Below are 14,805 nucleotides of genomic sequence, written 5' to 3'. Positions count from 1 at the left end.
TTATTAAAATAAAAACATAAAAAAGTAATAAAAAAAAAGAGGAGAGCAACTAAACCAATAAACAAATCCACCAATGATAACAAGTGCTAAAAACTATACTAAGATATACATAAATTTCAGAAACTAATCAGTTGCATACAGCAAACCCCAAGTCTACAGTTGCTCCCAAAGTCCACAGCCTCAGTTTTGGGATGATTTGTTGTCTATTCAGGTATTCCACAGATGCAGGGTTCATCAAGTTGATTTTGGAGATTTAATCCGCTGCTCCGGTGACTGCATGGAGAAATTTCCCTTTCTCTTCTTTGTTCGCACAGCTCTTGGGGTTCAGCTTTGGATTTGGCCCCACCTCTGTGTGTAGGTCGCCCTCTGGCATCTGTTCTTCACCCAGACAGGACAGGGTTAGAGGAGTGGCTGTTTAAGGGGCACTGGCTCGCTCAGGCCAGGGGGAGGGAGGGTATGGAATGCGGGGCGAGCCTGCAGTGGCAGAGGCTTGGGTGACGTTGCAACAGCCTGAGGCATGCCGTGTGCTCCCCTGGGGAAGCTGTCCCTGGATCACAGGACCCTGGCAGTGGCGGGCTGCACAGGCTCCTGGGAGGGGAGGTGTGGATAGTGACCTGTGCTTGCACACAGGCTTCTTGGTGGCTGCAGCAGCAGTGTTAGCGTTTCATGCCCGTCTCTGGTGTCCGCGCTGATAGCTGTGGCTCATGCCCTTCTCTGAAGCTCGTTTAGGCGGTGTTCTGTACCTCCTCTCCTCGCGCACCCTGAAACAGTAGTCTCTTGCCTCTTAGGAGGGTCCAGACTTTTTCCAGGACTCCCTCCTGGCTAGCTGTGGCGCTCTAGCCCCCTTCAGGCTGTGTTCATGCAGCCAACGCCAGTCCTCTCCCTGAGGTCTGACCTCTGAAGCCCGAACCTCAGCTCCCAGCCCTCACCCGCCCTGGTGGGTGAGCAGACAAGCCTCTCAGGCTGGTGAGTGCTGGTTGGCACCGATCCTCTGTGCGGGAATCTCTCCGCTGTGCCCTCTGCACCCCTGTTGCTGCGCTGTCCTCTTTGGCTCTGAAGCCTTCCCCCCCACCCCACCCCCCACGCCCAGCCCCTGTCTCCGCCAGTGAAGGGGCTTCCTAGTGTGTAGAAACTTTTCGTCTTTCACAGCTCCCTCCCACTTGTGCAGGTCCCGTCCCTTTTCTTTTGTCTTTGTTTTTTCTTTTTTCTTTTGCCCTACCCAGGTACGTGGGGATTTTCTTGCCTTTTGGGAGGTCTGAAGTCTTCTGCCAGCGTCAGTAGGTGTTCTGTAGGAGTTTTTCCACATGTAGATGTATTTCTGATGTATTTGTGGGGAGGAAGTTGATCTCCACGTCTTACTTCTCTGCCATCTTGAAGGTCCTCTCCCTCCTCTTCCTTTTCTCCCGTCATCTTGTTTTCATTTATATTCAACTATTCTCCGTGAAAAATATATGTTTGCTTTCATTGGGAGACTGTGATGGGCTTATGTAACACACACACAGAACACACATGAGAGGCCTTCAAGTCAGTACCTAGATTTGTGCTCTTGCTCTGTCACTTACCGTTGTGGGCTGAATTGTGTTCCCCCAAAGGTCGTAAGTTAAAACTCTAACCTCAGAATGTGACTGTATTTGGACTAAGGGCCTTTAAAGAGGTGATTAAGTTAAAAGAGGCCAGTAGAGTGAGCCCTAATCCAATCTGACTGGTGTTCTTGTAAGAAGAGAAAACTTGGATACAAGGGGAGACACCAGGGGTGCATGTGCACAGAGTAAAGACCATGCGAAGACAGAGCACGAGGGCAGCAGTCTGCTGGCCAGGGAGAGACCTCAAGAGAAACCAGACCTGCTGACCTTGATCTTGGACTCCTAGCCTTTAAAACTGTGAGAAAATAAGTTCCTGTTGTTTAAGCCACCCAGTCTGTGGTATTTTCCTATGGCAACCTTAGCAAACCAATACCCTTAATATCTTTGCAGAGAGATTCAACCAATACACTTAATATCTACCTCAGAGAGATTTCCACATCTCAGAGAGATTTGGAATGTTACACATCAACTCTGAGTAACCTTTTGTTACTGAGAGTTTTTCTAAGGATAAAATATGAAATGTTGTAAAAAGATATGTATATTAATTGACTTCTGTGTAATTAGGATGGGCATGAAGAGGAACTAGATGGTTATGTATATGAACACTCATTTCTGAAGTTACTTATGAAGGTATTTGTAGTCTCATTGTCATTTTTTATATCTCTAACATTTTGAAAGCAGAGCGTTTGTATTTTCTACTGGAAATCCTGAAGTTTCAATAACTCTCATTCAAGAAATGGGTTTGCATCTTGTCACTATATCTGAAATATTATGTTAGAAATTTGATTAGGAATTTCTTTTGCAGTTTTGTACTTGTAGCTGAGGGTTAGGATTTGAAATACAAATGAAGCATGTTTTACTCTAGTCCCTAAATTATCTCCAGTCTGTGATTAGGACCGTCAAAATGCTGCAGAATACAGCTGTAACTACCTTCTTGTTGTTTGGAAAGAGTAGAATGCATTTGGCATGTAGTCACATATATTTCTTTTTATAAGCTAAGTACAAATGAGCACAGACTTAAAATACAGATTAAGAAACTCAAATCTGTTGCTGTATTGCTTATTCATTTCCACAAATACAATAGAAAGATGATAAGATAAATTGCAGTAGTAGAATATAAAGCTGAATTAGCCTACTAAAAACAGCCAAACATCAGTTCTTAATTAAGAAATGTTATAGACCCTGAAATTTCAAGTGGGAAGACCAGTCAGCTGGCTACAGAGACGCTTAACAGTGTAGCATTATCTGGGTCAATTCTTGTTAGCCCGTGTCCTTACATGTAGCTTTTGAAGGCTCAGAAATTCAATCTTATCAACATCCCAGAGTTATTCTTTCCCAGAAGAGTTCATACTTTCCAATAAAGCTAAAAAGCTAAAGAGAGACTGACACAGAGTCAAGAAATGTCTGCTTAATCTTTAAATAATAAAAATAAATAAGTTAAGAGAATATCATTTTGTCTATGGTCAAGCTCCATGGAAAATCAAATTATAATAGTTATATTTATCACCACATTGTAAGATAGCACACACTTACATACTTATAAAATACTTATGCAGCCTCTTGCCTTTGAGTAGTGCCTATGTGAGCTTGAGGGTGGGGCTGTCTGTATTACTAGGAAGAGAAAAACTATAATGTTTAAGAAGTCTTGATTTTTAAAGATTGATCAAATACATTGTATTTAGCTAGAAAGAGCAAAGAAATTAAAAGTAAAAAATAACAGTGCATCTCTCACTTAGTATAGGAAAATACAGTATCAAGCAGAAACTAGGCATATTTACACAGACATTTTACAATGATTTCTCATAAGTATGGAAATTAATTTCTAGAAAATATGTTTGCATTCTAAATACTGTAGTCTAAACAGGTTAGTAATCAAATATGCCTTTAAGTTAACAAACCAATCCAGTGATACTTTTTAGATATAGTATATACATTTATAAATTGAGGTTTCTACTAGATCCTTTCAGTATTATAAAATAGTATTTGATTACTTCTCATTTGCATACTTTTGCCTGTGGATTTATATGTGTGTGGATGAGAAATTTCCTCTTCCCAACGGTCCCTGCAGTTAGGTATAGCAAAGAGATTTCTTGGAAAGTATGACATTAAGTTAGTGATGATTCCAACTCATCCATTTTGTTTCCCACAGATTAAGAATGAGGCCCAAGTAAATCTGCTACCTTCTTAAACATCCAGACCACAGTTTGAAAATAAAAGTTATATATTTCTTCTCGTTCGGTATAAATACATGGCAGCTGTTATAATGCTTAAGCTTCAACTTACTGAAGGCAGTAGCCAACTCATTAAAGATCATTTCCACTGGATAAGGAATGTGTAAGACATCAGTTTCTTTGTAATGTATTTTCACTTTCCTTTGAAGTTTCTTGTCCTGCCAAAATTTCCATTTCCTCCTGCAAGTGGATTTCAACACCTGATGTCTGTTTGACCTTGTTGTGTTTGTACATTTTACCTTCCACCACCCACAGGTTCTGAGATTGACCATACACTTTCCTTGTAATTCTGACACCCTTCCATTGGGTGGCCTATTCTTACTGTCTGTCTCCACCTTTAAGCCCCCAAACAACACTCAGAATTTCTCCTCAATATGAAAGTGAAAAATCAGGAAGTAGAAATGCACAATGCACTATCATCATTGACAGTTTGGGAACTCAAATTGAGGTCAGAGTGAGGGCAAAAAATGGACATCAACTTCTTTCTTCAATCACAGGAAGTCAGAGACAATGATGGATGTAGCAGCTGGAGAGAAGTAATCATGTTTTCTACATGTATTGCCTCTGCTCAGCTTTTCCTGTAGTTTGGTACATTCTGTTTTAGCTGATATGTACAGACTAGGAGTCAGACAATTCCTTTGCACCACCTGAAAGTACCCCAGTTATTTGGACATTTCATAATACTTTTCATAATTCATCTTTAAATCAGTATGCAATACTTTCTGTAATAAAATATGTTTTAAATAATGAACAGAAGCTTTTTTCTTTTTTTGGTATCTAATTCTTTTTAGGAGTCATCTCTTTTTGTTTATATTTTATTGAGTAATAATTTAAATTGAATACTCTGGGACCCAATAGGTTCCACTTAAAAAATAGTTATATCAGAATTTGTGTCAGAAAAGTAGCAGCTCATCTTACACATAATAACTGCAGAATCTTTTTTTCATGTGTTAAATATCAGAAATCCATTTTGTGAGACTGTTTTACACTGAATGGAGTAGGTACTGCTCATAAATTGGTATTGGGTTGACAGTAATCCTTATTAAAATTGCTGTGAAGTGCAAATCACCTAGTATTAAACATGAGCCCCTTACCTTTTATAAAGAGTTTAAACAAATATGATGTAACAATCATAGTTTGGTTGTTTTTAAAATAGCTATTGATCATATTGAAGGACCCACTTGTTCCTTGACTTCTGATAAGTTGGGGGTCTCCATTGCAGCTACCACTCATTCTTAGTCATTCATTTGCCTGTTGAAGTCCCCTTCTTTTGAGTGTGTTCCCTCAGCAATGTAGATTTCCTTTGTAGATTTAAAAGATAAACTGCACTCAAGTTTAACTCTCAAGCACAGCCCAGTAAGAGTCACCAAATAGCAATAAGATACCGTGACATGAGCCTGATAACAACCAGATGGTCCTCTTCATTTAGGTCCTGAACTTTCACTTGACTTTCCATTATCATTTCCAGTTCTTCTTTGGCTTACAGATTGTCTGACTCAATTTTTAATTCTCTAGCCCTTATTTTCCCACGGTTCTGGGGGCTAAAATTCTGAGGTCAGGGTGTCAGAGGGTTGATTTCTTCTCAGGCCTCTCCTTGGCTTGTAGGTGGGTCTCTCTTTTTGTGTCTTCTCATGGTCTTCCCTCTGTGTGTGTCTGGGTCCTAATCTTCTCTTTTTATAAGGAAACTAGTCATGTTGGATTGGGGCTCACCTTTTAACTTAGTTACTTCCTTAAAGACCCCCTCTCCAAATACAGTCACATTCTGAGGTACTGGCGGTCAGGACTTCGACATATGAATGTGGGTTGGTGGGATGACATAATTCAGTCCATAATGATGGCGCTTTACAGTATTTTAATTTGCCAGAAACCAAAAATCTGTAAAGCACATGTTCATTTGAACTTTGAAACAGCGCAGTGAGGAACCAGAGTTACAGTGAGGCCTAGTTACCTGCTTGAGGCCTCCTGTCTGGTAGAAGGCAGAACTAGAGCCTGGGCCTTCTAATTTGAACTTCTCTACCTTTTTCGCTCTATGGTACTGCAAACTGAACTTGTTAATTGTAAAGATAATTGAACTTGATAATTGTACAGATAATTATATTATAAATAATAGAACTTGATAATTGTACAGATTTTTGAATGCTTGGGTATATTAGGTATGCATATTTTGGATCTTGATCTGTAAAATTCAGTCAGCTTTCTGCTGTACATTCCCCTAAGATTTATTTTTAGTAAAGAATAAACCTTATTTGCAGTACTGAGGATTTTTAGCCATTTGGTCACTGCCAGTGGAACAGATGTGGTGGGGGAAGGATAACACAGAACCGCTGGCTCTATTTCTACTTTTCTCACAGTTGTTACAAAGTTCAGTGTCAGAACAGCCCGAACCACTTTGGCAGTCCTGGTTCACGAATCGCTAGCTCTCTCCTACCCCATCAGAAGCCCTGTCAGTGGGTTAACATTTTAGTAGTTAATCATTCTGATTGGTGAGAGTTGATTCAAGCCTGCCATGAATCTGATGACTCTTTTTTCTCTTATCTTTCCTATTAGCAGTGCCTAAATGTCTCTTATAGACCCTGGAAATCATTCTTTTGTCTTATGATTCTTTCTCCTCATATCTTATGAATGTCTTAAGTATGTGACTGTTTCAAAGCTTTCTATATCTACAAAGATACAAATGATTACTTGCATCAATTGAATATTCTACTTTTAAAAGATATGAATATGTTTAAAATGTGTAAAACAGTTATTAAAATTCAAAGGGCAAAGTTTGACAGATGATTGTGACAGATTATATTAATGTCTACCTTTTTTAAAGCATCAAAATAATAAAAATATTTTCTTTTGAAAGTTGGCCGGGGATACTTTGCCCTGATCCTTTTAAAGGGAAATATGTGACCTATGACCTGGATGGAGATGTGGAACAGTATCACATAGAATTCCTGGGTGATCCCCATTCAAGATCATGGATAAATGCAATGTTTGTTGGACATTATAGTATCACATTAAAGGTAGGTACAGTAACATCAAAACTTTGTTCCTCTTGCACTTGTTTTTAATTATGGCCATTTTGTCTCAGATCCTAAAAGATATATAATTTTTTACTTTTATATTTATATAAACAAAATAATATGTACTATTTGTTTAAACTCAAATATTTGTATTTTTAAAGCAGCTTTCTCAAAGGAAGTATGGATATAAAAATAGCCACGAGGTAGTTTTAAATTTTATTGCTCTAATGGCAATATAGTATAAATCAACTGAGGACTCTCCATAATTGCCTTTTTTTTTTTTTTTTTTTTAATTTATTTATTTATGGCTGTGCTGGGTCTTCGTTTCTGTGCGAGGGCCCTCTCCAGTTGCGGCCAGTGGGGGCCACTCCTCATCACGGTGCGCGGGCCTCTCACTATCGCGGCCTCTCTTGTTGCAGAGCACAGGCTCCAGACGCGCAGGCTCAGTAATTGTGGCTCACGGGCCTAGTTGCTCCGTGGCATGTGGGATCTTCCCAGACCAGGGCTCGAATCCGTGTCCCCCTGCATTGGCAGGCAGACCCTCAACCACTGCGCCACCAGGGACGCCCCCATAATTGCCTTTTGAAACAGTTTTACGATTCCATCATTTGGTAATTTTTTAATTCTCTTGAGAAGATTCTAAGTTATAGCCCTAGCTCACAGGGAAGATTAATTACGGAATGCAACCAGATTTTTCAAATTTCAAACAGTATTTCATTATACTAACTCCTTCAGTATTTTTTGATTCTTTTTAAACTTTAAATCACACACTACAATTAGTGAATAGACAGTTCTCAAGTTGATGAGAGTAAGTGAATTGGACCTGTTTTCATGGGTTTGGTTTAATTGTTATAAATTAATTCAATTATCTGTATCTGTATTCTAATATTGAAACTTTTCATCTGCAAACCATGCTTTCATTAGAAATCTGATTAAAAAGTAGATGTCAGAAATGTGAATGCCTTTGACTCAATTTGGATGGTTCCTATTTTAGAGTGAGAAGTATGTATATATTCAAATATACATATACATGTATGTACATTTAAGGCATGCCATTTAATCCACAGTATAAGTAAATCTGTGGAAATCTGAGCTACTTGCAGATGGACTTCTACTATTTTTCTGGCATAAACAGTACCTTTGTTCCATTCAGCTTGAAAGCAGCTGGAAGGGAAGGCTGTTTCAGTAGAAATATTTAAGTATGGAATAACATCACATACATTCATTTCATGGTAGTTGTGAGCCAGTCATTTTAGTATGAGGCATCTTCTCTGCTCGGACATTTCGGATGTGTCCCTGGGCACTTCTGCTGACAACCACAGAAGATAGGAAGGAGTGTTCTCCCTTATGTGCCCCTCCCCTTTTCTAAAAGATAGGGAAACCTAGCTTCTCATGAGGCAGAAATTAGAATCTTAAATATTTGACAGTGTGATAAAGAGCAGGGCATTCTTAAGAAATTGTATTTAAACGTACATAAAAAATCAAAGTGTATTTTTAAGTTGTCTGAAGTAATGTTACTCTCAGGATTTGAGTTATGTCAGGATAAATTTGAATAGTCTGATTCCAGTGAGCATACCATTAATCCCTGGGACAAGGAAAAAATCTGATGCAAAACAAAACTAAACTCAAGAATCGGGAGCCATAAGGTTTTAACCTTCTGAAAGCATTAAAACAAACAGAAATTCTTGCAAAGACCAGGAATTCAGGGCTGCTTAAATTAAATAGGCTCCTAAAGCAAGAATGAGAACAGAAAAAAAATAAAGCATTTGTTTCACCTCTTCTGTCCCCTACTCCCCCAGCTGGCTGGGTGCTCTGGGTGGATAACTCACTGGGTGACCACAGGCTCTGGGACAGGCTCTCTCCTCTACTGTCATTCATGGTGTCTACCTACAGGCTCGTGTCTCTTACTCTCTTCTTGTTTGTATCTTTTTCTTCACTTCCTCTCTTGGAGCTAATATAATAGGGATGCCTTCTTCTGTGGGTCTCTTCATTCAAGGCTGAAATTTTAGTTCCCCTTTACCTCAGATTCAGGTGGCACATGCCGGCTGCCCTGCTATGCTCCGATTCCCTACTCCTGGCTATCTAAGAATCTCCACTTGCCAGGAAGGAAACTCACAGATGATTAAAAAGTAGACACAAAATGATAGGCATATACAGCTCTCACTGTTTAAGCTGACTATATCTTACTTCATATATTATTTCAACATTACTTTCTCCTAATTTGTGTAAGCTTAGTTTAACAAATGATTAAATAATATTTCAGAGTTTTCACTGACTGTGGACTATATTTTGCAGTGTGTGTTTTACTGTGGGAGAGAAATAAGCTCTTCTAGAAAGACATTATATGCATTTATGAAAAAATAAAATATTTTTTAGTTTTAGATTCTGAAAACGTTAAGTCTTTTAGTTCATGTTTGTCTAGTTTTTTTTCTTTATTTTTTTTAGTAGTCACTGAAAAATTGATATGTTTATGGGACCAGTGACTTATTAATTTTCTTGTTGACAGCACAACAGAGCTCTGTCACTGTGGATGAATATGTATATGAATATACAGGTGATAAGCTTTTCCCCAGTAAATAAAGTTACTCATCAATAAACTGGGATATAGTTCAGAAAAAAGTTGAAGGCAATATTTAGATTTTGTATTTGTAATTTATATTAGTTTACTCACACATTTTATTTTTTCATTTACTATAAAATCAGTAGTATAAAGATAGCTGAAATTCCCTTCCCCTTTTAAAGAAACCTTGATTCTCTTATGGTATATATTCAAAATACATGTCACTCTGGTAATTACTTAGAGAAAATAGACGTGAACATGTGCTAGATAGCTATTTAAGAGTTGATGCATGGAGTACAGTTCTTTCCCCAGTTAGCACAAATGTTGTTTCTTTTATATTTAGTAGGTACATGTCTGCAGAATCCATTATTTGCAAGTTTATTTTTTTGCTTGATAGACTACATGACTTAGTTTAGTATTTCTTAAGCCTGGCTTTGCATTAGAAGACTTTATAAAGCAGTGACAGCAACCAAAACACAGCAATGCCTGGGCTGTACTCTACTGGATCAATTAAATCAGAAGCTCTTGGAGTAGGGCCAGGCCTCAGCATTTCTAAGTCCCTTAAATGAATCTGTGTGTATCCCAGAGAGAGAGAACCACTGACTAAGTTTTCTCAACTTGAGGCGTCAGACTTTTGTTGGTTTATCTCTACTAGTGCAGTAATGTAACTGTGGTCATGGCTCACTGTTTCACGACGCCTTTCTCCTACTTCCTTTGTTAGTCTTTCACTCTGGTTTGCCTGGAGATGATGCTGACTGCCATAGGTTCACATGTCTAACCCAGAAGTAAGAGTTTCCCTGAACACAGCTTTAAAGTCAATCTTGTCATTCAACATTATACATAATTTATAGATATTGCTGATAAAGCTGATGTATAACTTAAATGTAATATGTATAGCATGTTTTAGTTGATCATCTCTCTTATAAGTTATATAGAGTCATTATAATTTTTATTGGACATAAATTATGTACTCCAACCAGTGATCGCTTGGCCTACAATTTTCTAGTTCTTTATACTGCCAAGAAAATGTAAGAAGTTCACCCCTGATGGTAGGAGACTCCTGTGGTAAAATTTAGGTTTGTTTTGGTCCATGATGTGAGTGGATTTTTTTGTCTATGTATTTTAACAGTCTGCTCACTACTGTATGGAGGATATACCTGTAGATGTGTAAGCATTTCTTTGGGTACCAGGTGTCATTTGGGTATTTACCCATTGTATTATGGAGCTGCCTCTATTTTCCAGGGAGATGAAAAGGGAGTAATGCTGTATTGCTAAACTTGAGCTCTGCAATTCCTAGAATTCTGCTTCCTAATTGGGGTGGTCATTAATACTGTTCACCAAAATGTTGCAGGTTACTGCCTTCCTGTTATAAAGTAGAGATGCACATTTGATACTCTTGTGGTGGGGTGAGGCCAATGAGTTGTGAGTGAGTGATGAATATCTGAGCATGTGACTGTGTCCAGTGCAGCATCCTCCAGAGTTCTCTCTTTGTCTGTGGCTCTGTGACTGATAATTGAAATTTTGGCTTGCTACTCTCTCAGCCCAGATCCCTTGATCACTCTTAGCAAAGGCCCCCACTGCCTACAAATAACAGATCTGCAACATGAAGAAGATATAGGCCTCACTTTAAGCCCCTAGGATTATTCTAACAGATACACTAATGATAGTACAGAGGATGTTACAGTTCTTTGTAACCTGTATCTTTAGCAGGACCATTCCTAAAGCTTCAGTGCTCTTCAGAATACGGCCGAACGACTGAGATCACATTACTCTTAATTTTTCCAGTCTGTAAGTAGAACTAACACAACCTATAGTAATTTATCAAATAAGTTGATTTCTTTTATGTATTATGATAAACATATGATAGAAATTACCAGTGTTGATGATACATTGAATCTAAATTTGGTCCAGTAAATATCCTCCAGCAAAGGGCTCTGATTGTCAATATGCACTGCAGTGACTCCAATAACTAAACAAGCCTATAAATAGCAATCATGTAATTGAACCCCTGCTACAGGCCAAGGATTGGGTAGATCCTTTTATAATAATATAACACAATAATATATAATATAATAAATATAATATTTAAAGTCTCATAGCAACCCCATGAAGATAGGCATCATCACTATTGACATATGGAAGAAACTGTGATTCAGGCTTCATGTCTAGCCCAAGGTCAATCAGCTGCTAAGTGAAGGGGCAATGATTAGAATCAGGATGTCTAACCCCAAGGTCCAATTCTTCTCTTCTATACCTTGCCAATTTACATATACATAAGCAATAGTCTAATTTATTGTTGAATGTTTTTCCACATTGAAATGAGGAACATTTTCACCTTTTAATTCTAATATACATGTTGAATGATGGCAGTTTCTGGTAGACTTGTTTTTTATTTACTGCTTGATGTTCCCCTTTGGAGGAGGACTCGTGACCAAACAGAACTCTTGATGCTTTCAAATTACATTTGCAGTAGTCGTTTGACAAGTGTCTGGATTAACATCTATTTGAGCAAGTGTTTTGCTTCTAAGATTTATTAGGATCCAAATTCTAGGAATGTAGTCTACAATAAGGATTAGCAAATTAGCTTATAACTCTATTATCAGGCAACATTTCACTCAGAGTAATGAAGTGAAACTGGATACAAATCTATTGAGCCAGCTCTCAGTGGAAAATCACATTTGTCAAAAAAAAGTGTACATATGTATATATGTGTGTGTTTTTGTACCATGTTCCTGCTGGCAAATAATCTGTATAGCTACCAACCTCTCAGTAAATTTTTATCATACCAATTCCATATTTGGTATAAAATTTGCTATAATTTTGGTATTATTGGATTGAGATTTTTTTGTTTGTTTGGTTGTTTTCTAAGCATCCTTTAGTTTTGGCCTGGAGAAAGTTTAAGGGAATTAGAACATGTTTTTATAACTGTGAACTATTTGTGGATAATCTGCCAAGAAAACTTTTATAGTCATGTATTAGGAAAAGAGTGAAGTTGTCATAGTGATTTAAAAAGGCAGGCTCTAGAGCCAGGTTCTTTGGGTTTGAAGGTTGGCTGTGCTACTTACTAGACATTTGACCTGAGGGAAGTCACTTACCTGTTACAAATCCCACACACCTCATCTTAAAATGGAGGTTATGATAGTATATGCCTCATAGAGTTGTTACAGGTTTAACTGAGGTTATACATGTAAAGCACTTAGCACAGTGCTTGTCATACAGTAGGCTCTTAATAATAATCGTAATAGTTCATACTGTCATTGGAAGTACAGGAGAAATATATAGTTACATTACTTATTTCCTCTTCCTAGAAACCCACATCTACAGGAGAGAGTACCAAAAAAAAAAAAAAACAAGAACAAAAAAAACAATAACAATCAGGTGGATAATAATATATTTTCTTTTGACTAAGATTATATGTGAAAAGTGACATGATTTTATTGTTTTTTTTATCAGCCAATACGTTGCTCCCAGAAATTGAGTGGCCATTGCTGCCGTGCTTTTCTAGTTTAGTGTAAGCAGAAGTGCTAAGACCTTTTGAAAGTAGGAGATAGGTTAGAGCCTTCTTAATCTGACTCCTTGGTGAATGAATATTCCCTAATATCAGCAATGCCTCAAGATACTTTAAGTTTCTTTGATGGAATTTGGAAAAGACTAGGAAATATTATCTTTCAAGTTCTTTGCAACTGAATAAAACCAGTTTTCTTCCGTATCTGTCTTCTGTCTTTTCGATTTACTTACATTTGTATATGCTGACTTTGCTGCTCCAAATAAATTCTTGAATTTACCTCTGTCATCTCTCGACTTAATCTCTTATGAATTTAGATATCTGAACTTGTATTGAAGTTAAAAGTCCAAAAATCCAAATAATATGACCAACTTTACTCAGCTGATAAAGGAAGGAACAGGTGGCTACCTTTCCCATCATCAAATGCATGAAAAATGTATTAAGCCAGCTAGATTTCTCATATTGACTCCTCAGTGGAACAACAATAATCTTTCCTAGAAACATTTAGCCTTATATAGCCTTCTCAACTTTCTAGAAGTGCTTATTTTCTGTTAAAGAAACCAGAGTCAGATCATTGTCTTTAAGCCAAAATACAAGGCTCACTAAATTGCCTTCAGGGTCATATCCCTTATGAGTAAGGCTTTCTTATATAATGAGTCTTCTATGTTGAGGTTCTTAAATTAGTAAACAGTTGCAGAGTAACTTTCTGGTACATTCTTCCATTAGGGAACGATGAAGTCCAAAACTCAGAGCCATATAACTGAAAGTCTACAATTGATATATTAACTGTTCTTTTCTTTAATTTCTCTACTTTTAAAAAAAATTTCTTTTAACCAATTACCAGGAACAATCTGTGATTCAGGCAAAACCCTAAACAATGCAGATTGAACTGACTTTGAAAATAAATTCCAGAATTACCACTTCCTCACCATTTTGTTCAGCTCACAGGATATGAACTGATTGTGTCACATATTTAACCATCCTCTTCTCCTGGCTCTCCCACCTGCTTGTATGATTCTATTTTTAAACAGAATCCGAGCATCTGTCTGTAATAAATACGACATTTGTTTTCCCATAAACACATATTCCCTAAAAAACAAGCAAATGTGGAGTAGAAAATAGCAGCCAAGTATGTTAACTGTCATTTAGGCTCAGGTCTTGATATCCATTCATACCGTTACTTAAAATCCTTTAAGCCAATCCTGACTTTTTTAAGGCTCAGAGCAAATGAGCACATGGCTGATTTAAACCCATCTCCCACTTCTATTTAACATCCCCAGGTGGAGCAGGCAGCCTGGCTAGAGCTGTGGGAGACAGCAGCCCTGGAGATAAGCATGGGCCTTAAAAATTATCTACTGACCCAGTGCTCACTTGCTTCCTGTGCTTTATTTCATCAATATATTACTAATACTTTTACAGAACAATGAAATAATTTCTTGTTGCAGACTTAATGATATATTCAGTTTTGCAAAATAAAAATTCTACAGCTTGAAAGCAAAATATGTAAAATACTTTATTTAAACTGTACACAATAAATAAAATTAAGGTTTTTTATTTTTTTAATTGTGCTAAAATATATGTAACATAAAATTTACCATTTTAACCGTATATCCAGTAGTGATTTAAGTTTTTAACGGCTGATTAATAATCCTAGAAAAAATTTTCCTAAGCAATGTAACTATGACCTAATAGAGAAAATGCCAGATGGTAGTTTCCTATCACTTTCAACACAATTTATTTCTTATGAAAATGACCTACAAGCTCTTCATAACACCATCTTGGAGATTTGTGCAACAGAATGCCTTTTAGTGAAATATCATTTTATAGTCATTGAGCCTGTGAATTCTGGAGCCAGGTTGCCTGTGTATGAATCCCAGCTCTATCACTTACTGGCTGTATGAACTTGGGCAATGTCTAA

At 37.5% G+C, this 14,805-nt stretch overlaps 1 protein-coding gene across 1 annotated transcript in view; it reads left to right on the top strand.

Annotated features, from left to right (window-relative positions):
• The window catches only part of ZCWPW2 (zinc finger CW-type and PWWP domain containing 2), a 139,336-nt gene that overhangs the window by 68,153 nt on the left and 56,378 nt on the right, over window positions 1-14,805 (top strand). The window contains exon 3 of the mRNA XM_068558330.1: window positions 6,663-6,822. Within this exon, the coding sequence (XP_068414431.1) occupies window positions 6,663-6,822 (160 nt within the window). The remainder of the gene's footprint in view (window positions 1-6,662; window positions 6,823-14,805) is intronic.

This window comes from Eschrichtius robustus, chromosome 12 (genome assembly GCF_028021215.1).
Source record: "Eschrichtius robustus isolate mEscRob2 chromosome 12, mEscRob2.pri, whole genome shotgun sequence".
Lineage (NCBI taxonomy): Eukaryota > Metazoa > Chordata > Mammalia > Artiodactyla > Eschrichtiidae > Eschrichtius > Eschrichtius robustus.
Note: the sequence above shows the minus strand (reverse complement) of the source record. Positions and strands in the feature narration are given on the sequence as shown.